Source organism: Prorops nasuta, unplaced genomic scaffold, assembly GCF_024137725.1.
Source record: "Prorops nasuta isolate Cenicafe-Biocafe unplaced genomic scaffold, Cenicafe_Pnas_1.2 PNAS00006, whole genome shotgun sequence".
Classification (NCBI taxonomy): Eukaryota; Metazoa; Arthropoda; class Insecta; order Hymenoptera; family Bethylidae; genus Prorops; species Prorops nasuta.
In genome coordinates, this window is record NW_027116803.1 from 8,916,749 (window position 1) to 8,939,759 (window position 23,011).

The 23,011-nt window shown below is 33.0% G+C and overlaps 3 protein-coding genes and 1 pseudogene across 3 annotated transcripts; all 4 read left to right on the plus strand.

The window, feature by feature from the left end:
- Positions 1-679: 679 nt before the first annotated feature.
- Positions 680-2,523, plus strand: LOC136774417 (uncharacterized). The gene is made up of 8 exons (XM_066728696.1): positions 680-844; positions 926-973; positions 1,059-1,226; positions 1,301-1,393; positions 1,499-1,681; positions 1,757-1,959; positions 2,022-2,181; positions 2,263-2,523. The coding sequence occupies exons 1-8, from the start codon at positions 805-807 to the stop codon at positions 2,397-2,399; spliced, it is 1,032 nt and encodes a 343-aa protein (XP_066584793.1). The 5' UTR covers positions 680-804; the 3' UTR covers positions 2,400-2,523.
- Positions 2,524-7,936: 5,413 nt separating this feature from the next.
- On the plus strand, positions 7,937-8,862 carry LOC136774660 (uncharacterized; annotated as a pseudogene).
- Positions 8,863-14,785: 5,923 nt separating this feature from the next.
- On the plus strand, positions 14,786-16,697 carry LOC136774661 (uncharacterized). Its single transcript, XM_066729076.1, has 2 exons — positions 14,786-15,276; positions 15,347-16,697. The coding sequence occupies exons 1-2, from the start codon at positions 14,786-14,788 to the stop codon at positions 16,695-16,697; spliced, it is 1,842 nt and encodes a 613-aa protein (XP_066585173.1).
- A 20-nt stretch (positions 16,698-16,717) lies between these two features.
- LOC136774662 (uncharacterized) lies at positions 16,718-17,896 on the plus strand. Its single transcript, XM_066729077.1, has one exon. The coding sequence runs from the start codon at positions 16,718-16,720 to the stop codon at positions 17,894-17,896; it is 1,179 nt and encodes a 392-aa protein (XP_066585174.1).
- The last annotated feature ends 5,115 nt before the right edge of the window (positions 17,897-23,011 follow it).

Consider the following 23,011-nt stretch of genomic DNA (forward strand, 5'->3'; position numbering starts at 1 on the left):
CATTGATATGTGGAAAGCACAGGAATTTAGATTATTTTTACTTTATCTCGGACCTATTGTATTAAGAGGCATTTTACCTAATAATAAGTATATACATTTTAATTCTTTAAATTGTGCTTTAAGAATATTATGTGACCCAGTTAAATATTTTACAGCAAATAGATATGCTAAAGAGTTGTTGAAATATTTTACTTTGCATATGTCTACATTGTATGGAAAAGAAAATATTGTATATAATGTACATAATCTTATACATTTATCACAGGACGCTTTAAAATATGGGCCTTTAGATGATTTTAGTGCATTCCCATATGAAAGTTATTTTAATCCATTAAAAAAATTAATAAGAAAATCCGAGAAACCACTTTCACAATTGAATAACAGATTAACAGAGCTGAGTCAAATAAAATGTATAAACCAGGAAAGTAATTATACTCTTCCACAAATAATTAAAAAGAAAAATGGTGATTATGTCATAAAATATAAAAATTTTATAATTAGTACGAGCAATAACGATAATTGTTGTATAATGAAAGATGGTTCTTTTGCAATAATTAAAGAAATAAAATATAAAAATGGCTTAGTAACACTCGTTGGACGAACATTTAAAATAGTTGGAGGTATTAATGATTATCCTTGTCAGTCTACATTAGTGGGTATTTTTGAAGTGAAAGAAAGATTAGAATTAAATGAATGGTTGATAGATTTCGTTAAATGCAAATGTTTTTACATAACATTTGAAGAGGAACATAATTATATTATTTCTCTTTTACATGTTTCTTAGGTACCAGTGTTTTTATAGTCATGCATCACAAAGAGGAAAATAAAAATAAAAGAAAGTCAAGTACGTAATATATGTTATTTTATTATTATTTTACTAATAATTTACTAGTATTGCCCTATAGTAAAAATTAGTAATTTTCAGTATTATGTGAAATGCTACCTACACATTTGCGTACCGATGAAGTAAAACGTATGTAATATGTGTACCAGTGCACTATATTTTTTTAAACAATAAAATCTACTTTTAATATTTAATAAAATAAATTTATATTTAGCAAAAAGATACAAACAAGTACCTAAAGTTTTAAAAGTAGAAAGAGTCAATTACAACGTGACAAAAAATAATAACTTTGGAGGTTATATTACTTCATCAAAACCTCCAGATATTTCAAAGAAACATAATAAAAACTTTTCCTCAAACAAATCAGTTGATGTTGCATATGGTTTGTATTGCTTCCTACATGCCTATAAGCAATTGTTAATTATACACATTTGAATATTAAAATTTGTATTCCAGATTTTAATGAAAACGACACTATTCCTAATCCACCAAGTTTTCATTTAAAACCTGAATATGTTAATGATATTTTTAACAATGATATGACCAAAGGTATAATATTACTTATATTTATTTATTGATATTAATTATTTACAATAATTTAAGTTACTTTTATTATTATAAAAAATACTCTATATTGAACATTGTATTTATTAGATTCGCAAACTGATAATCAATTAGAGCAATATAATACAGACGATGAAGAGTCTAATATTTTTCAAACCGGAGAAAAGATTAATAATGGAATAACTGTCACTGAACCAGATTTAGATCATGAACATTTTCCAATAGATTTTAATTCAGAAGATACAAGTTCATCTAAAAAATTTTCTTGTTGCAGTAAGTGAATAACTTTCTACTCAAAATTGTTGAAAAATTTAAAATAAATGTACTTTGTTCTTCCTACATTATTAGCCTCGTGTAGAAATGAAAATCAGATTATAATAAGGAAATTAAATGAGTTATCTGAACTCATGAAATCTTATACATTGACACACAGCATTCAAAGATATGAGCCTGATTTTTCAATCTTACCTGATTTTCCATTAATGACTATAGCTAAAGTTGAAGGATTGGGAGAACATACGAAGACAGACAATAACGTTTTTAATTCTTACGTAAGTATATAAAGTTCAAACAATGTAACAGTACATATTGATAATTAAATTTCAATTTTTAGAAAGAGAAAATCAGTACCTTAGGTGGGGTAAATTCTGACACTGCTGTTAGGAATTGTCTGCGTTTGATAATGAGTGATAATGTAGCTATTAAATATTCTTGGACCGGTTTAAAGAAAACAATAAAATTATCTGATTATTTAATCGTTAAAGGAATATCTGGTAAATTAACTATACAATAATTATGTCGACTACATTATATTTTATGGTTTAATAGTAATATATTTTTAATTGTTTTTTCAGATGTAATCATGAAGCAATTTAAAACGACAAAGAGCCAAATTGACAATTGCATAAAGGGATGGCTCAGGCATGCGGGTGATCGAGTAAGATATCAAATAAAAAAAGATATGGAGTGTACAGCTAACAAAGTCGTATAACCTGCTTATATATTACAAAGTATTACTTTAAATGTTTCTACTTTAAAAGTTTGTTAATTTAAAAGCTTGTTAATTTAAAACATTGTTTTGTTACTATTTTTAATATAAATATTTGAGAAATGGAAAATCATTTTATGGCTGCTAAAGATATTTTATTATGATTATCCTGTTAATATTTTATAATATAAGAATACATGAAATATGGTTTAGTTTTGTAATAAAATTATATTGTACGTTTGTAAATATGCTATCTTTTTGTAGAATGGGTACGGCAAGCTTTAATTTAATAAGCTCTGGTTAAACATTACCAATCCTGGATGTAGTCAATCCAACTAAAAGATGTATAGTTCCCGTTGCATGCACTATATACTCTTTAAATCATAGAGTTGTATATGTGGCGGGAACTATATATATACATACAGGGTGTTTCTCTAAAGTCGAGCTAAATTCATGATTGGTGGTATTTCACCAGAGTTTATTATATTGAGCTGATCAATTCTCATTTATAGTAAACCCAAAAGTACCGTAGAAAATAAAGTCTTAATGACGTCTTTTTTAGGATCTATATTTCAGTCTTTGTTCTGACAATATTAGACGTCCTGTAAGACTTCCTATATGACGTCGTTAAGACATGGGAAAGTGGCGCATAAGACGTCTTAAAAACTTCCTTCATACGTCATTTCGAGCTTCCTTAAGACATCCAGTTACAGAATAAGACGTCTTCAAGACGTTGTACGAACGTCTTGGTGCTGTGTGGGTCAGTATTCGCCGAATTAGTTATATCGATTATATCGATTTGATTTGACAGTTCACATCGAGCTATACTCTATGGCTATGCATGGCCGGTTTTGTTGTTGATATTATAGCAACTAACTTTAGGGCGAGACAGACATTTCTCGGGGAAATAGACGACACAGACTTTTCTAGGGGAATTAGATGCTACAGACGTTTCTAGTGGAATAAGATGCTACACACATTTTTAGGGAAATAAAATGCTACAGACATTCTAGGGGAATAAAATGCTACAGATATTTCTAGTAATTTTTATCATTTTTTGACATAAACGAAATCAGAGAATATGATAAATCAAGCTTGCATTAACGGATTTTGATGTTTATGGTTTTATTTTAAAGCTTTTGCAAATTTTTTTAAAGTAAAATAATTCTCAATTCATGACATGTATAAATTCATATAGATAAAGTAGTTTGAAAATAATTTTGAGGTTAGGGTGGCTAAACTTGCTGTATAAGATAAGGTAGTGCCTTGACAGTATATACAGGGTGTTTTTCTAACGGCGGCATATAGGAGATTCGTGTTAGTTGACTATAGCGCTCAGGATGATGGTATATGAGAGCGCTGATTGGTCAATATCATGTAGTGCCAACATGAAATGGTACGTTACCAATAGATGAATACGAAAAATGAGACTCATCCGCCATTTTGGAGTGGAGAAGTGTTTACATGCTAGTTGTAGCAGAAAGAGGTGTAAAATGGAAAAATGTTAAATAGTGAGGTGTTATGTACATAGAATAAACATACATAACTCATTGCTACAATAAGCATTATATAATTAATATTATTAATATTATTATCATTTGAGGACATAATTAATAAATCTAAATCTATCATAATTATATTAAAATATCAATAGCCTCATTGTAAAGGAGAAATACTCCTAAAAGCGACAAATTCCTAAGTGTAATACGAAGCGCCAGACGCAGCTCGTTCACACTGTCGCCAAGGCTAAGTCCCGACACGTGGCAAATGCACTTCGACGGCAGTCGAATGTTCTAGAACAATGACGCATTTGACCATTGGGACCCGCAAATGTTACCATATAATGTAATGTTTGACGCTGCACTTTGAAGGTAAGAACCCCAAACGTGCAGCCCCAAAAATCAGTTCGAGTCTACAGCTAAGAGGAACCAGTCGAATCTTTTAGGACCTTTAGTCCTCCTACCTCTTAGACTTCTCTAGGCAATCCTTTGCCTCTTAAGTACACTATTAACTAGCTCATAGCTCTTGGATAACGAATTGTATAGAAAGAGACATTGTAATAATTCATAATAAATCTTTATTATACAAAAGTTTCTTAAGTTTGTCGTGAATCTGCGAACGAACCACAACAGAGGTTACTAAAGTAAAAATGGAAAATAATGAATGGAAAGTAAGAATATTTGAACTTTCCATTTATTATTTTCCATTTTTACTTTAGTAACCTCACTATTTGACATTTTTCCATTTCACACCTCTTTCTGCTACAACTAGCATGTAAACACTTCTCCACTCCAAAATGGCGAATGGGTCTCATTTTTCGTTTTCATCTATTGGTAACGTACCATTTCATGTTGGCACTACATGATATTGACCAATCAGCGCTCTCAGATACCATCATCCTGAGCGCTATAGTCAACTAACACGAATCTCCTATATGCCGCTGTTAGAAAAACACCCTGTATATATGTACAATGACCGGCAGAAATGGCGTCCCTTGATGCGTTTAGGAACCGCATTTTAGGATCCTTCACTGTATACTCTATTCTGCTAGGCGGAGATAGGGGAATGGAACGCGATAACTATAGTAGTTAGTTTATCTCGCTCTAAATGCGTGAGTGCGAGAGAGAGAGCTTTATACGGCATAGCAGGGCAAGCCAGGCGTCCCGAGGCTTATTTCTATCTGTGCCATTGCCTATGGCTATCTCTCTCGCTCGGTAAGAATCATTCGTCCGTCCTTGTTTAGGTCAGTTCTACGCCAATGGATACTCTCTAAAGAAGATTTTCTCAGGCGACACCATTGAAGACTGCGATTACAGCGGGGATTTTAAAATACTGTGCACCTGTCACTGTCAAACGTCAGTATGAAAGATTATTGTCGCTTACAGCGTTTGGTGCAATTAACATTATAAGTCTGGATTATTATGTGATATTCTGTAATGCACATATATATATACATATGTTAATTTACTTTTAATTTTTTAAACCAATAAGTTATTGGCATTATAGAAGAAACTCATTTAAATATAAGAATATACTGGTTTCCACTTATGTAACTTTTCTTGTAAATATAACATAATTTTAATTAATAAAATTCACTCGTTTATTAATCAGACTAAGAAGAGTTATTTCTTTTAAATTTTAACATGTATAGAATAATATCCTAAACGCGCACACTTAACTAATTATTATTAGAGAAATATTTTTATAATCGTTACACATTGATAATAATATATCTCAATATCCTTCAGTTTAAAATATCATTTACATTGAAGAAATCTTGATCAATGGTCTTCTTTAGAGAGTATCCATTGGCGTAGAACTGACCTAAACAAGGACGGACGAATGATTCTTACCGAGCGAGAGAGATAGCCATAGGCAATGGCACAGATAGAAATAAGCCTCGGGACGCCTGGCTTGCCCTGCTATGCCGTATAAAGCTCTCTCTCTCGCACTCACGCATTTAGAGCGAGATAAACTAACTACTATAGTTATCAAGTTCCATTCCCCTATCTCCGCCTAGCAGAATAGAGTATACAGTGAAGGATCCTAAAATGCGGTTCCTAAACGCATCAAGGGACGCCATTTCTGCCGGTCATTGTACTTGTCGTCGAGACACTACCGTGTCTCTTGATACAATATTAGAGTGGTCATTAGAATCGACATATTTTATTTTGACAGAGAAACCCTCTAAATCTACTCCAAATAAATAAAAAAAATATATCCCTGCAATCTGGGCGCTGAGAAAAAAAAACCTAAAGTATCCCCATAGCCTCTTACATTTTCCCATTGAAATAATATAGGATTTTGACGAAGTGTGAAAATTAATTTTGGATTGTTCATTTTTGTTACCTTATAAAAAAAATGTTAAACCACATACAACTGTCAAGTATAGGTATTAGTATTTGTAGAAATATTTAGCGAATTTTCTTTCACATACACAAAAAAGAGTACATTACTGAAATCAATCATAAACCGAGTTTACGGTTGACTTTAATGATGTGCCAATCTTTATGTGTATATAGAAAAATATTAGCTACAAATTTCTACAAATACTGGTGCTTATACTTAATAGTTTTATATGGTTTACAAATATTTATGGTAACAAATACCGAATACTCAAAATTAATTTTCACAGTTTGTCAAATTTCGTTGTTATTTAATTGGAAAAGTGTAAGCAGCTCAGGGAGTATTTTAACACTATGCTGACTGGTGACGAGTTAACTTGTCTTTTCATGCATTTACGTTGTATAATTGCCGGTTAACAAGGTGTTAAGATCTCTTCTCAACGCTTAGAAGTTGCAGGGATATTATCTTTTATTTATTTGTGGTAGATTTAAAGAGTACCTCGGTGAAAATGAAAAAACACCGTTTCTAACGACCACCTAATATAGAATATGAAAAATCACAGACCTGGCAAGTAATTTTTATTCAGATTTTTTTTTTTTTTTCAACGGAATTGGAAACATTACTCTACTGAAGCGTAAGTAATTGTGTTTTTAGTCATATTTTAGTCATAAATGTATATTATACTCATCAGATCAATTTTTTATCAAATTTATCTAATTTAATTTCAAACCTTTTATTTGCTGTTAGGGATTAGTTTAATTACTTTTTGTCTTTTTCATGCACATAGGTGATTTTTGTGAGGGGATGTCAGTACTATTTTTAATGGTGTCACGACGGTATCTCGAAAAACAATACGTCGAAATTAATAACTCGGAAACCATAACCTCGATTCAACATTACCTCGAACAATAATTACCTCGAAAAATTGGTGTTGCGACGTTACCGCGAAATTATTACTTCGAAAAACAATACGTCGAAGTTAATACCTCGAAAACCATAATTTAGAAAAATTAATAGTTTTATATTTATTGTAACAAGAATAAGAATATCTACAAAATTATTTAACTATAGGAAGAATAAGACGGATGAAAGGAATGATTGATCACTTTGCTATTGTTATTAGGTTGAAATAGATTGGTGGATTAAAGTAAACCGAAATTTGTATCGTAAATCTTGCTGGACTAAACGTTCGTTAATATATTTATAACAAGTTTTCTTGCTTAAACAGTTCTAAATAGATTACAAGCGTATAAGAATTTTTTCATTTTATTAGTGTTACATATTGATTATAAGTTTCATTTTTGAATATTTTTATTAGTATTTTGCTTAAATTGAAGTAATTCTTTGATTTTATCTACCTAATAACAATGTCATTCGAGGATGTTAAAAATAGTTAAGGAAAAAGGCAACAGTTATATCAAGGTTATCCTTTCGCACGTGAAAAAGAATACAAAAATGTTACATTCTGGCGTTGTATTAAGTATGAATCGGAGAAATGCAAAGGTCACTCTCGAACAACTGAAAATAGAATAATATTTCACAATGAGTTACATAATCATGTGATATCTTTTGATGAACCAGGGATAAAAAAAGTAGTTTCATTAATAAAAGAAAAGTCAAAGACTAGTAAAGATTCAGCACAAGATATTATATAATCCGTATCAGAAAAAATTCCACAATCTATTAGAGCTAAGATGGCAACCATTTCATCATTAAATAGAAGTATTCAAAGAGTAAGATCACCTGTCTCTCCATTCCCGTCGTGCTCTACATCTTCAAAAGAATTAATTATATTTATCACAGTATGACAAATTTGAAAACGAACAGTTTTATCAAGGGTCAACAGATGTTAATAGTGGAACAATACATGTGTTTGCTACGAATCGAAATTTAGAAGTATTGAAAATTTGTTATTATTGGTTTGCAGATGGAACATTTAAATCATCTCCTTTAATTTTTTTTCAATATGGACTGTGCATGCTATTGTTCAAAATACTATTTTACCATTAGTTTACTTTCTTCTACCTGATAAAAAACATGAGACTTATTGCACCGTACTTAAAAAATTGAGTGAGATGAAATTCGGCTTACACCCCATATCTGTGATGTTGGATTTTGAAAAGGCTCAATTTGTGGCATTTCAGGAAATATTTCCTGAAATTGAGGTAAATGGTTGCTTCTTTAACTTATGCCAAAATATTTGGAGAAAAATTCAAGGTACTAATTTGTAAAATTATTATGAAGATATTGCAAACCCAGATTTCACTACAAATATTAGAATGTTGGCTGCATTAGCATTTGTACCACCTTCTGATGTGGTTTCGTCTTTTAAACAGTTGGAAGAATTTGAATTTTTTTTAAACATGAGGAAATTCTGTGCGATTTACTTTCATATTTTGAAGATACTTACATAGGGCGTCCATGTAAAAAACTGCGTAAACTTCCATTATTAAAGATCGAAATGTGGAATCAATATAACAATGTATTAACCGATGTGCCAAAAACAAATAATGCTATAGAAGGATGGTATAATTCATTTGTTGCTCTGCTTCAAGGACATCACCCAACAATTTGGAAATTTATTGATGTATTGAAAAAAGAACAAGGATATTTTTATTAAAAAATGGACCACATAAAAGCACATCCTTCAAATTATAAAAAATTTTCACGAAAAATATATCAAAATACTGCCGAAAATATTAAATATATAGTAAGCCAATGGAAACAAATTCTATTAGTGGGTTTTCTCTTAGGCATTTCATATAACATTAAATTACAAAAAGTATAAATAATATATATTTTAAGCATGTTCCAATTTCTAAATTTCAATTTTAAAAAATCATAATATTTCTAATTAAAAAAAAAATAATAATAAAAATTAAAACTGTGAAAAAAAAAAGATAAAAACTAAAATAAACCCAAATAAATTGGAATACGATAAAGATCTACCTCCTCGCGGTGTATTCTGGATTAAAACAAGACAATCTTTATTTTTTTTCTATTGGCTCAAGTAATATTAAATTTTCAATTTCATTAAAAATAGAAAAATGTTAGACGAATTAAATCGTAATTTTGGGTATTAGCATTTTCATTTGATTAAGAGTCATAAAGTTTTAATGGTTACATAAAATGAGAGAATACTATTTTTTAATGTAACTATTTTACATGTTAAGGGTTTTGAAATTAATGTTTCGAGCTTATACAATTTTCGAGGTACTTTTTATTTCGAGGAAATGGTCATTCGAGGTTAACGTTTTCGAGGTAAAAATTTTGACGAAATGGTTTTCGAAATCATGCCTTTCGAGGTGAAGTCGTAGAACCGATAGAGCAGTCTAAATTGTGTGTGCATCGTTGGAAGAGCAAAAGGACTCGAAAATAGATTTTGCAATTAAGGCCGTAGTCTTCTCTGGAAATTTCAACTTAAGAGGAGAGATTGAGGGATCCCTTTAAGAATAAATAAGCCTTTTTCCATTTTATAAAGAGACCAACCACTAAATTAAGAATAATTTTTTCTTTATGCAGAAAATGGTCCATAGTTTGTGCCCAATACTCTTTGCATAGTGTCTGCCTAAATGAATTTGGCAGTAAAAATAGCCAATTGATAGACCATATTCCAGTTTATAGGACTAGAAAGTGATATGGTCACCATGCTGAAATATTTACCAATTCAATAAGGAAATCGTAAAAAATGCAGAAGAAAACAGAAATATTTACTAACTTATTTAGAATTTTTTCGCACCTAAGAACGTGCAAAGACTATGAATAATAATCTACAGCATTAACAAAAAATTATTCTAAATTTTGTGACTTGTCCTTTCATAAAATGCTTATCTACTCTTAAAAAGTTCCCTCAAGCTCTCCACTTAAGTTGAAATTTCCAGAAAAGACTATGACTTTACATAAAAATCTATTTTCGTGTCACTTTGCTCTTCTAATGATGCAGCAAACTCCTCTATATGATAATCAGTAAAATTTTCAAAAACAGAAAAGAAAATTCTTATAATAGTTTTTTTAATATAATACTTATTTTTTACTACCTTAAAGTAGTTCATATGTCGCATCACCAAAAAGATAAAACGGCTTCAAAATTAATTTAAAAATAATGCTATATTGTTGTCCAGAAGTTTCAATTTAATAGTCGCTTTCGAGGGTCCTTCTGAGATATGCAGAAAGTAGATTTTTTATAGCACCAGGATCAAGAATGTAGAACGTCAGGAAGGAATATTTATAATTGGTATAGTTTCACATGTTTGCGTGTGGCAATACGAAACGGTGAAGTACGAGCTTCTTTCGTTTATCCATAAGGAAGTGTCAACGAAAGTGAGAGTAAAGTAATTTTTCCATTAAATCGAAGTCCCCTAATTTATAGATTTTAAATTAACTATTATCTCAGCAATAATGCTTTTACGGATGTAATAGTACATGACTTTTGGATTTAATTTATGTTCAAGAATATGTGGTTAAACTTAAGAGCATCATTGCTGATACACCCTGTATATGTATATGTTGTTAAGACACTGCCATTAACTTATACAATAAGTTTGGCCGCCTCCATTTTGAGAAGTTAATTTGTCTTCACGATTTATACATTTTTCAAAATTCCTCCATATATTTTTTAATATCTTTGGGGAAAAGATTTCAAATGAGACCGTGAATATTAAAAATGTTCATCCAAATAAGAGTTTTCATAACTGGTTTTCATTGACAAAATTAAGATGATAATTCGTTTCCTTCTCCAATATCTCCGCGGATGTTTTCGGCATGTGTCAGATACCATCGGCCGGAGCGCTATAGTCAACTAACACGAATCTCCTATATGCCACCGTTAAAGAAAGACCCTGTAAATAATATAAGTCGTTTGGAAGAAACAGCTTTACCGCCACGAGAGTCGTTTTACAACAGATTATCCGATAGTGATATAACTGAAGAAGTATATAATCATGCTAGTAGTGTAGCTATACCGATACTGGAACAGTGGCGAGGGGGGTGCGGCGCGCGGGGGTCCCCGTCGCGAGGCGGGAGGTGTCCCCACTCCTCTGACGTCATACCTCCCCCCCATTTGGTTAGCATATGAGTTCCCCCACTCCGCTGACGTCACAGTAATTTTTTAATTGCTTCACAAACGTGTCACAATTTTGATATAAGTTTAGGGACTGCATTGACCCCCACCACTTATGAGTCCCCCCACTCTGATGACGTCAGGGCATATTTTTTAATGCTTTAGGAACTGCTGCAATTTTTAAGAGAGAGAGAGAGTGAGTGAGTGAGAGAATAGAGGTCTCGGATGTGCTATTCAGCTGAGCACAGCGTTTCGCGCTCGCCGCGACCTAAAATGGCTACAATCATCTTTTAAATATTTTTTCTATATACGATTATCTTTTCTTCTTCTTCCATGGAGAGCGTTCCAGGAGAGAGAGTATAGCGTTTCACGCTTATCTGGACCGACTCCATTGTCCTAACACGAGGTAATATACCTCAACTATACCCCCTCCCCTGATAAAACCCACCCTAAAGCAGTTTTGGTGCGCTCTACAGAGTGTGGATTGACACACCATATGTATGAAACTCTACTACTACTACTACTACTACTACTATTAATTTGAACCCTCTATGTAAGGATAATATGGATGAAGGAACATAGATTGGTAGGAAAATAAAACGATAGATTTAGGGAAAAAAGCCCGAAGGCATAAAAAAACCCTTTTTATTTTAAACAACATACAAAATTATAAACATTAAAAAATCAATGTCTCAATAGCCTTGGGTAACTAAGAGGAGGAGGAGGCTGCAGGGTAGACATAATTGGAACAGCATCTGTGAACAAAAACAATATTTATTATTATTTTCACAATTTAATTAATGAATTAATTAATTAAATAATATTATAAGAGTCTAAACTTGTAACAATTCTTACCAGTTACCATAGATCATTTTCACATTCTATGGTATTATGACCATAATCTTCACAAATGCTGCTCCAACTCGGAGCAGGGCAAGTTATGGCCAGATGTCCATAATCACTGCATCTTCGACACTAACAGAATGGCGTCAAATCTACAACAGACTCTGATTGTGTAGCCGTGGTTCGTGTCTATATAGAAAATAAAAAATATTACTCTCTATTTTTTCAATTAAAATAATAATAATAATAATAATAATTTACTTACAGTTTGTGGAGATTCCTGATGTATGTGCATCACCTCCTCCTCCTCTTCATCCTCTTCCATATCCGTATCCTCCAATAACAGATTAATCCTCGCTTCCATCTCCAAGTCTCTCCTGACCTCGGAAAGCAGCTGACAAACGTCCCGGATCATCATCACCATCCTCATCGAACAGGATATCCGAATCACTGTCACTCACTAAAACAATGACCGGAATATCATTCTCCTCAGTATCCATTCGGTTGATGTTGTTGCTGTTGTTTGGAACACCCATTACAATTTCTTTTTTTACTAAATCACTGACAACAGACTGTATTGAGTGAATTTGGTAGACTGAGAATTAGATTTAAAAGATTATCACGTTTTCTCCAACTCAAGTAAAAGAATTGCTGTTTCAACAGAACATGCAAAGAAGACGTATTATCTTTTTTCTCTCTCTACTCTTGATAGAGTTACATGAAGATCTTTCAAATATAACACACATTTTATTTTTCGAGGTAAAATGAGTTTATTATTAAGGTTGTGATGAGACATCGTATGAGCTCTGTAGAAATTGCATACGATCGGTAAAAATCAGAAGTCTGGAGAAAAATTGAGATGTGCATACATCGCTATGCCTTATTTACATGAAGATCTTTTCAATATGACACGTGGATTTTATATCTTGAGTTAAATTAATATTTTCATCAAGGTTGCGATGATACAGTATTTTGTACATAATCAGCAAATTTCAGAAATGTAGAGAAAATTGAGATCTGTACACATCTCTAATATAAAATTTCATACATATATACATCAGTTTATATAATTGATATGTGCACATACTTATTCCTCCTCCCCACCCTAAAAAATTTTTTGTTTATATATAAATCGATCAGAGGAGCATCAAATCATTTTAATAAGATCAGTGTGAAAGGATGGCTCCTATCTTTGTAGATTTTCAAGGGTTTAGATTGGCTAACAAATCTTTCATAATGAAAGAATTTGCAGCTGTACGAAAGAAAGAAGTGTAACATATCCTATTTTCTCCACCATTCCAGCACGCTTGGCTTAATGATTGGGAGAGAAAGCAATCAGAGTAAGTGAAATTTGTTAATATTATAATGATTGATTGATTTTTATCTAATAAAATACATTTTATAGTTGGCTGTATTTAAATTACCATGGTCTACAGTGGACGGATGTTTATTCACCCTATTATAAACATAAACAAATAATTAAAAAATATCTAACATCTTATGAGGGCGAGGAAGAAGATTTTTGTGAAAGGTCTGGCAAAATGAAATGGTTAAAAAAAATATCTGATTTAGATATTAATAATGTAGATGAATATAATTGGGGCGAATTTAAATTAAAAAATAGTATGTATGAATCACAGTTACCTGTTTGCAAGAATCATGATCGTATATGTGCAATGAGAAATGTGTATTACATGCAGTTTATGTATGATAAATTTTATAAATAAAAAAAATAAAAATTGATTAAAAAACTTTATTTATATCACATTTAAATATTTTTCTACCATCAATCAATTTAGATGAATTTCTAATAAAATATTTTCTATCACATGTGTAAAAATGAAGTCTAAGCATATATTATGTTTCATTCTCATCACATCTCATTTATATAAAAACGTGCACGTTCGAAAATAAGTTTTCATTATCATTTAACACTCTGTTACAAGATAGTTATCCAACGTTCTTGTGCTTATCCATTTTAAATCTTTTTTGTTCGGAAATTATCGAAGTTCAAAATGAATAACACTCTTCAGAAGAAGTTCAGTTTGGTGAAAACTGAGAGTGATTATCGTACGTGGGTCATCGAGTGCCGCGATCGTATTCAGGAATTGAGAAATGTTAAACAGAATACACTTCCCGGTATGCGACAAAAGCATTTTCCGAAATCGCACGTATCAAGTGTCTCCTCCACCGAGCAGCAAGGGATAAAAGTTCAATAAATTTTGGTGGTGGTGGTGGTGACAATGTTGCTACTGTTGCGGTTAATGATAAACTTATTTGGGAGAATCTTGATTCAGCATTTAAAAACCGAATATGTAGCGGTATGGTAGTTAACAGTAATTATATTGATCCACGCGAGTTTTTATTAAGTGCGGAAGAACTATTGCAAAGTCATATAAACATAGTATTAAATAGTGTTAATTGTATTAAGGTAAACTGTTCATTTAACCGACAATTTGTATGCAAAGACAATAGTGATGAAAAGCATATTAGTACGAAGAATAGTACCTTATATAAGACTGATAACTTTAGTGAATGGTACAAGTCCAATGTCGTACAAGTAATTTTGCATAGACTTAGTGAATTCCAAGAACGTGATAGTTGATGGGCATTGGAGAAAATTTACAGTTTAATTGTAAACATGAACCATTACAACCCCCTGCAAGCAAGGTGTCAAATTCAGCTACCGTCTTCTATCATGTGCAAAAAAGCTGTGATAAATGTAAAAACAAGTGATAATGCTTGTTTTGCATGGTCTGTGACTACATCGTTGTATCCCGTACAACCACCTGCTGTGGTCAGTCGATCATCCTCTTATCCTGATTTTCGATCTGTTTTAAAGGTTGGAAGCATAACGTTTCCCACCACTTTAAATCAGATACCGAAATTTGAAGTTGATAATGATGTTTCGGTCAATACCTTCACCTTGGAGGAGCAGGATGATCATCAGGGGAGAGAAAGAATAAACGTCGCACCTCTACAATTAACTAAGAAAAAGAGAGATCGACATGTCAACCTTTTAATGATCACAGATGAAGAGGGGATTGCACATTTCATGTGTATAACAAGCCTCTCCAGATTATTACATTCACAGCTTACGAAGAGAGGACACGTTCACCATATTTGTGATCGGTATAAAATGATTGAACTACCAAATATTAGCACAATTATTTTAATATATATATTCTAATATTTTTTTTAGGTGTCTACACTATTTTCACACAGTGGAGAAGTTAAAGTTGCACGAGCATGATTGTGAGCAGCTCAATGATAACCTGCGTGTTGTACTACCTAGCGAAGGTGAAGACCGTTGGCTATCATTTAAGAACGTTAAGAATTGTGAACGAGTGCCGTTTGTCATATATGCAGACCTAGAGTGTATATTGGAGAAGACTGACCAATCTAATGATAACAGTAATAGTAATAGTTATCAAAAACATGTACCATTTAGTGTAGGGTATTATATAAAAAGTTCTCGTGATTCATCGTTCTCAAGTTACAATTCATATCGAGGTACTGACTGCATCGAGTGGTTTGTACGTGAACTTGAGAGCGTTGCACAAATTGTAAGCTATAGGTTAAAGACCGTAGTACCTATGTCAATCCTTAGTGTTAGCGAAAGCTTGAGACACTATAGTGACCCCAACTGTCATATATGCAAAAAGCCGTTTCTTCCAAATCAACTTCGAATTCGCGATCACGATCACTTAACGGGTAAATACAGAGGACCGGCTCATAATAATTGCAATTTAAACTTTAAAGACTCGCATGTTATTCCAATAATTTTCCATAATTTGTCCGGCTACGATTCACATTTTATTTTCGAAGCGATCGCGAATTTGTTGGAGGGATCTGTACATCTGCTACCTGTACATAAGGAAAAATACATTTCATTTAGTAAATTTCTTCGTCATTATAATATTCATCTGAGATTTATCGATTCATTTAAATTTATGGCATCAAGTTTAGATAAACTGAGCTCATATTTGGAGGAATCTCAGCTAAAAAACTTAGTTTCACAGTTTCCTGGTTTAACGGAAGAACAATATAGCATGCTTACAAGGAAAGGTATTTTTCCTTATGATTACATAGATAGTATAAGTCGTTTGGGGGAAACAACTTTACCACCACGAGAGTTGTTTTACAACAGATTGTCTGATAGTCATATAACTGAAGAAGCATATAATCATGCTAAAGATGTATGGACCAAATTCAAAATCCAAACACTTGGGGAGTACAGTGATTTATATTTAAAGACTGATGTTTTATTGTTGGCAGAAATTTTCGAGAATTTCCGTGATAGCTGTATGGTAAATTATAATTTGGATTCTGCTCATTATTATACGCTTCCAGGCTTCACCTGGGATGCGATGCTTAAGCATACAGGAATTAAACTGGAGCTTTTCACAGAGGTAGATATGTTACTTTTTATTGAACGTGGTATACGCGGTGGTTTGAGCCAGTGTTCCCATCGCTATGAAAAAGCCAACAATCGATACATGCAGGATTTTGATCCAGCTGAACCAAGCAAAAATTTAATGACTACGATGTAAATAATTTGTACGGTTGGGCAATGTGTCAACCTCTACCTACACATGGATTCCGATGGATCGAAAATGTTGATAATTCTGATATTAATAGTGTACCTGAAGATTCATCCGTAGGTTACATTTTAGAGGTTGACTTGGAATATCCACGTGAGCTACACGACAAACATTCCGACCTACCGTTCTGTCCGGTGCGTGAAAAGCCGCCAGGTTCACGTCAGGAGAAACTGCTTGCAACTCTAAATGATAAGATACGTTACGTTATACACTATCGTGTATTGCAGCAATGTATACGTAACGGTATTAGATTAACGCGAATACACAGAGGTTTAGAGTTTCAGCAGTCCACCTGGCTACGCGAATACATTGAGCTAAACACACGTTTACGTACAGAATCGAAAAACGATTTTGAAAAGAATCTTTTTAAGTTAACGAACAACGCAGTATTCGGTAAAACTATGGGAAACGTAAGGAATAGAATTGACGTGAAGCTCGCTACCAAGTCGGAGGGAAGATACGGGGCAGAAGCGTTGATTTCTAAACTGAATTTTCAAAGTCGCACAATATTCAATGAGAATTTGTTTGCAATACAATTATCGAAATTATCCGCGAAATTTGATAAACCGGTGTACGTAGGCATGAGTATTTTAGATATCTCTAAGACTTGTTTGTATGATTTTCATTACGATTATATGTTTCCTACATTTGGTAACAAATGTAGAGCTTTGTATACTGACACGGATAGTCTGATATACAGTATCGAAAGTGATGATGTTTATTCTGTCATGAAAAATGATATTACGAAATTTGATACTAGCGATTATCCTTCTAATAATCAATTCGGCTTACCATTGGCTAATAAAAAGGTTCCAGGATTAATGAAGGATGAAAATAATGGTAAGATCATGACGGAGTTCATTGGACTGAGATCAAAAATGTATACTTTGAAAGTACAGGGTTGTATAAAAATTATCAAAAAAGCTAAAGTCGTCAAAGGTTATGTTGTTGATAGAAGCATAACTTTTGATGATTACAAGGATTGTTTGAATAATTTCAATGTACAATCCCACAATCAAAATTCAATTAGATCTAAATTACATAAAGTTTTCTCAATTACACAGAAAAAAATTGCTCTCAGTCCGCACGATGATAAGCGTTTTGTCACACCTGGTACTGTAGCCACTCTACCTTGGGGTTCATTATAGACTAAAAGAATAATTGTGTATTCATTATATTATATAAAAAACATGTTTTTCCTATTTATTTTAAATACAAGGATATTTATATTACATAAATGATCATAAAACATTGTTCTTATTTATCCACGAATTATGCGTTTTATCCATACCTAATCATTTTACATAAACCTTGTTCCCTTTCTTACGCAACACTTTTTCTAAAAGGTATACATTAGGATTAGCTGTTTTAGGAGCTCATATTCATAAAATCCTCCATATATATCTTTACCATGAAAATCTTTAAGTAAATATGTGGCTGGATTTGTCCTTTGCACTTTTGTAACTTGAAATATTTCAGTAGTCCAGTTCGCAATGTACCCTTTAGCAAACACGTTCTTGTATTTGCTGATTCGCACAAAATCACCGACCTTGAACTTGGAACGTCCAACGATCTTAATTGTGTTGTATACAGTCGCGAGTAGCTGCTCATCATGCTCAGGTTTCACATCAGCTGGACGCATTCTTATGGTACGATATTTCCGTGTGTTATAATCATCCACAAGCAGTTGTAGCATATTTCGCCATTTGTAATTACCATTCAATGTAAATCTTTTCCACATTTCAGTTTTTAATGTTCGATTCCAACGCTCAACAATCGATGCTTTTAACGTGCTGTATGTAGAGTAATGATTTATACCCCGTTTCTTCATAAGCAGTTTGAAATCGCTGTTATAAAACTCCTTCCCGTTATCAGTTTGCAAATTTTTCGGACACCTACCACTTTTCAAGATTTTATCCATAGCCGCAGTTACTTCTTTAGCACTCTTGGTCTTCAGAACTACTGCCCAACCGTATTTTGATAGAGCATCGATTACTGTAAGAATATAGTGATGACCAGTATCAACGTAATAATGCATATCAACAAGGTCAGTCTGCCAGAGATCATCGAAACCACGTATTATAACTTTTCTTCGTAAAAAATTTCTTCTCGCAGGGACATGTAACTCTTGCACCAGTTGCTTCTTTTCTTCACTCACGATTTTCCCTAATTTTCTTTTTACAACCTTTCCCTCAGACACATATAATTTCTGTTTCTTTTCATCACTCATGATTCTTTTTCTTTTGAAAGCAATGGATTATCATGAGTATAAAATGTATTGTTATGGGTTCACACCGTGACAAACTAATTCAAGTACTTTTGGTACAACTAAATTTATTCAGTCCTTGTAGAGTTATTTTACAATGTTGAATTATAAAAATAAATTATAGTTATACAGGTTTTTAGAGGTTTTAAATAAAAAGATTATCTAATTGAAGTTAGATTGAAATTAGAGTAACTTGGGAGATAATGCTCGGTTAAAGTCAGATGACTTGTTCTAGTTACTGCTGGGCCTGGACTGATCGGTCAGGAACCGAGCAGTCAAGTCGTTGCCTCAAAATGCATCGATTCTCATGACCATATATGGTATGGTTTTAGGGAATCGATCGTGCGTCAGTGGTTACTAAGTCAACCGTGCGTCAATAAGACGATTGTTCTAATAGCTGACTAAGATTTTTAGCCACGCGCGCTCTGAGGCCCTGGCAACAGAGAAGTACTGTTGCCTAAGAAAGAGGTTCAGGTTGCATACGAATGACGCCACACGGCTCTTGGTTAGAATGCAACCGGAGCCTTTTTGAATTAAACTAACTTTTATTAATTAAATGTTTTAATTCTAGTTATTGGCTAGTTAATAGAGAAAAGTAGTATAAGTAGTTATATGTATATAACACCCCTCCCCCCCTGGGGGAAGAGTACCATAAGGGACTCTTAATTGTTTACAGCACAGACATGTGGTCGGAGTTTTGAGAGTTAACATCCTCTTGCATCTCCATCGCTTCTTTTTTTATTACTCTGGTCCTTGGCTTGGATGTGGGCCTACGTTGACAATAGTGCCACAATGCGTAGAGTCCTATTCCAAGTAGTAGTAAAACCAAGGCTGAGTATGAGGATACTGTGTGGTGAAACAGGTAGTGGCCCGTCCCTTGACCTTTTTTTTCTAGGTCCTTCTCGAGATCCTTTAATTGAACGCTGAGGGTGTTGAGTTCGTTCACTTTGTTTAACACATTGTGAAGTCGAGGTATCTTGTTGGTGTCCGCTGTATTCATGCTGTTTTTGGGATCAATTGTATTTAGAGAAAAAATATAGTTTGGAATGTAATTCCTTCGCTTGCTTATTCTATAGGTTTGTACGGTTTCCAATATAAAATCAGTAGCTGTTAGCAAACAATTATTATGTAGGTAAATTGTCCCGGAGCCCATTAATTCTATGCTAAATTTCGGTTTATTTTTACAAATTATCTCTATAATTTCTTTATGCGGAGTCGTAAATATCCATGATGATGGATTGTTCATTGGTATCAGCATTGGCTGAACCAGGTGTACTGCTTTATGTTCACATGTATCTGTTTCTATCGCTTTAAGATATAAGGCAATTTCACATGGGTTTACGCTTTTTATCTTTATCATCGGTTTTCTAACGGGCAAAAATATTGGTCGTTAATTATGTTACAATTTTCTAATTCTTTTAGGTCATATTCTGTGTACCTTTCTGTTGTACTATCTATTGCTAGGTATTCTCTTTTCAGATTTATTATTGTAAAGAGTGTTTTTGAAATGTTTGTTGGAATCGGAATAGGGTATAAGTGTATAAGCTCGTATTCTTTTGGTGTAACTAATGGTATACTTAATATTACTATTAGTTTATTGGTTTTAGACCAAATTGTGGGTTTCATTAACCTTGCAATTAAGTGTATATTTAGATTGTCTAATGTTATTGGGAATTTCGTACCTGATGGAATGTGTTGTACCGCATCTTTTAAATATTGTAAGATTTTTGAATGTGGGATAACTTTTGGGTTTATTACTCCGTTTGTTGCTTGTATCGCAAAATTTAGGAGATGATCGGTATCTATCATTAGCTGTTCCGCGGCAAAGTCTATATTATATAACGTTTCTTTTTCCGCTTGCTGCGTAAGCAGGCTATTCGCCGTGCGTGATAGCATTTCTTCGTTCGCGTACAGATTTCTTACGCTGCTATTAAATATTTCTAGATTCCTAACAATAATTTGTATTTGACTTTTTAATGCTTTTTTATTAGTATCTACTTCATTATCTAAATCTTCTAAATGTTTATTTATTTTTTCTTCATCTTCGCTATCCATTGTTCCGAATAACGATTTTCCTAATGAACCAATCGCATTAACTAAACCTCGCTTTAATCTATCTGTATGTTCTGTTATTTCAGTAAGTTCTTGTAAGTTTCGTTTTGTCGTGTTTAATTTGTAGTCTATGTCGTTTATCGTGTTCATGCAAGTTTGCTTGTTATTGTCGTTATTACAAAATCGTTGTTCTTTCATTATTTTTTCTAGTGTCTTGTGTCTCGTATAATATTCAGTGACGTCCGTTGTAATTACTAGTTTCCATTTTTCTTTATAGTAGTTTATAGTTCCAATACGTTCGTAAAAGAGTCCTGGTTGTCCAACTATGGGGTCTATTTTGACTTGTTGTTTCGTCCGTCCAATGTGGATAATTGTTAATAACAATAGGAACCTAGAAAGAATGTTATTTATTAGAAAGTGAAAGATTTCTTTCTTTTCTTGTCTTTTTTTTTCAATGCTGTTCGACCCATGGCTTGAACGTTATACAATCGCCAGGTCAGCGCTTTTTTTTTTTATGTGTTCCTAAGTGGGGATTTTCCTATATAATGTGCGTTTTTCGGACGTGAAGTCATTTTCGTTCCTTCTTTTGAAGTGTACAGTTGCTCGACGTTTATAAAAGAAAATATGGTTAGTGCTCGGAAACAACAGTTGGCTAAGTACCGGCCTCATGATCGGGGATTATGCAACGAACATGGCGTTCCCCTGTTTGGGTTTTTTGGTGGTTGTAAGTATTTAAAGAATTACTTTTGTTATATATTTGATTGTAACTTTTCTCTTTTTAATATCGTTGTCTGTTTCATTTAGTTTTATGGAAAAATCTCCGAGCAGTCACGGCGCGGAAACGATATCGCCGGCAGGAGCGGTACTTCGCGGAGGCTCACGCGGACTTCGCGGAGCAGGACAACGACTTCCATGAAGTCTTCGACTACTACGGGATCCGGTGGTTGCAGTACACCGGCGTGGTACCTAAACGTGGCTGGGGGTACAACAATTGTCAAGTGGAGTATCCGGAGGAATGGTATCCACATGCCCCCTCGGAGGACTATGTCCTTGTAACGTCCAGGCCGATAATTCTAAATTCTTAAGCGTTTCCCAAAATTTTTTTTTTCCTTTTAAATAGATTTGTTACTCTAGAGTAAATGAAACATTGTTCCGATACTTTCATTATTTTGTTCAGACCGATCGATAGCATCCCTTGAAGTTGTTTCATGAACATTTCGGTTCATTTATTATCTTCCTTGCGTTTAAGAGTAAATGTCTTATTTATATTTAAAAATGTTTTCATTTATCATCTTCCTTGCGTTTAGGAGTAAATGTCTTATTTATATTTAAAAAATGTTTTCATTCATATTTCCCTTGCGATTAGGAATAAATGTCTTATTTATATTTAAGAATGCTTCATATTTCCAAAACGTGCCAACGATCGTCTTACCATTGCGCCGTGCGGACCCAATTCTCCATATTTTTCCCCTTTTCTCTGAAAAGAATTAATTAACTCGATTGTTAAATAATCTTTCTCATCGTTTTTCTCTTCTTTCTCTGTTGGGTAATCTTTCTTTCACTGTTTTGGTCATTTAAAATGCTAGCGCTTTCCTTTAGTCGGGAATAAAAGATTGCAAGCAGCAAATTAGATTCATTTCCTAAATGTCTAAAATCTTCCTCATTTTCAATTCTCCATATTTTTCCCCCTCTTAGAAAGGAATTAATTAACTCGATTGTTAAACAATCTTTCCTTTATTCATTTTCAATTTTCCATATTTTTCCCCTTAACTCGATTGTTAAACAATCTTTCCTTTATTCATTTTCAATTTTCCATATTTTTCCCCTTAACTCGATTGTTAAACAATCTTTCCTTTATTCACTTTCAATTTTCCATATTTTTCCCCTTCTTAACTCGATTGTTAAACAATTTTCCTTTATTCATTTTCAATTCCCCATATTTTTC

Bases quoted from the DNA above. Each gene is read 5' to 3' on its own strand.
- LOC136774417 (XM_066728696.1), top strand. From the start codon at position 805: ATGCATCACAAAGAGGAAAATAAAAATAAAAGAAAGTCAA. The intron at 1,227-1,300 runs GTTTGTATTGCT...TTTGTATTCCAG, and splicing joins ATCAGTTGATGTTGCATATG to ATTTTAATGAAAACGACACT. The intron at 1,960-2,021 runs GTAAGTATATAA...TTCAATTTTTAG, and splicing joins ATAACGTTTTTAATTCTTAC to AAAGAGAAAATCAGTACCTT.
- LOC136774661 (XM_066729076.1), top strand. From the start codon at position 14,786: ATGAACCATTACAACCCCCTGCAAGCAAGGTGTCAAATTCAGCTACCG. The intron at 15,277-15,346 runs GTATAAAATGAT...TATTTTTTTTAG, and splicing joins GTTCACCATATTTGTGATCG to GTGTCTACACTATTTTCACA.
- LOC136774662 (XM_066729077.1), top strand. From the start codon at position 16,718: ATGTGTCAACCTCTACCTACACATGGATTCCGATGGATCGAAAATGTT.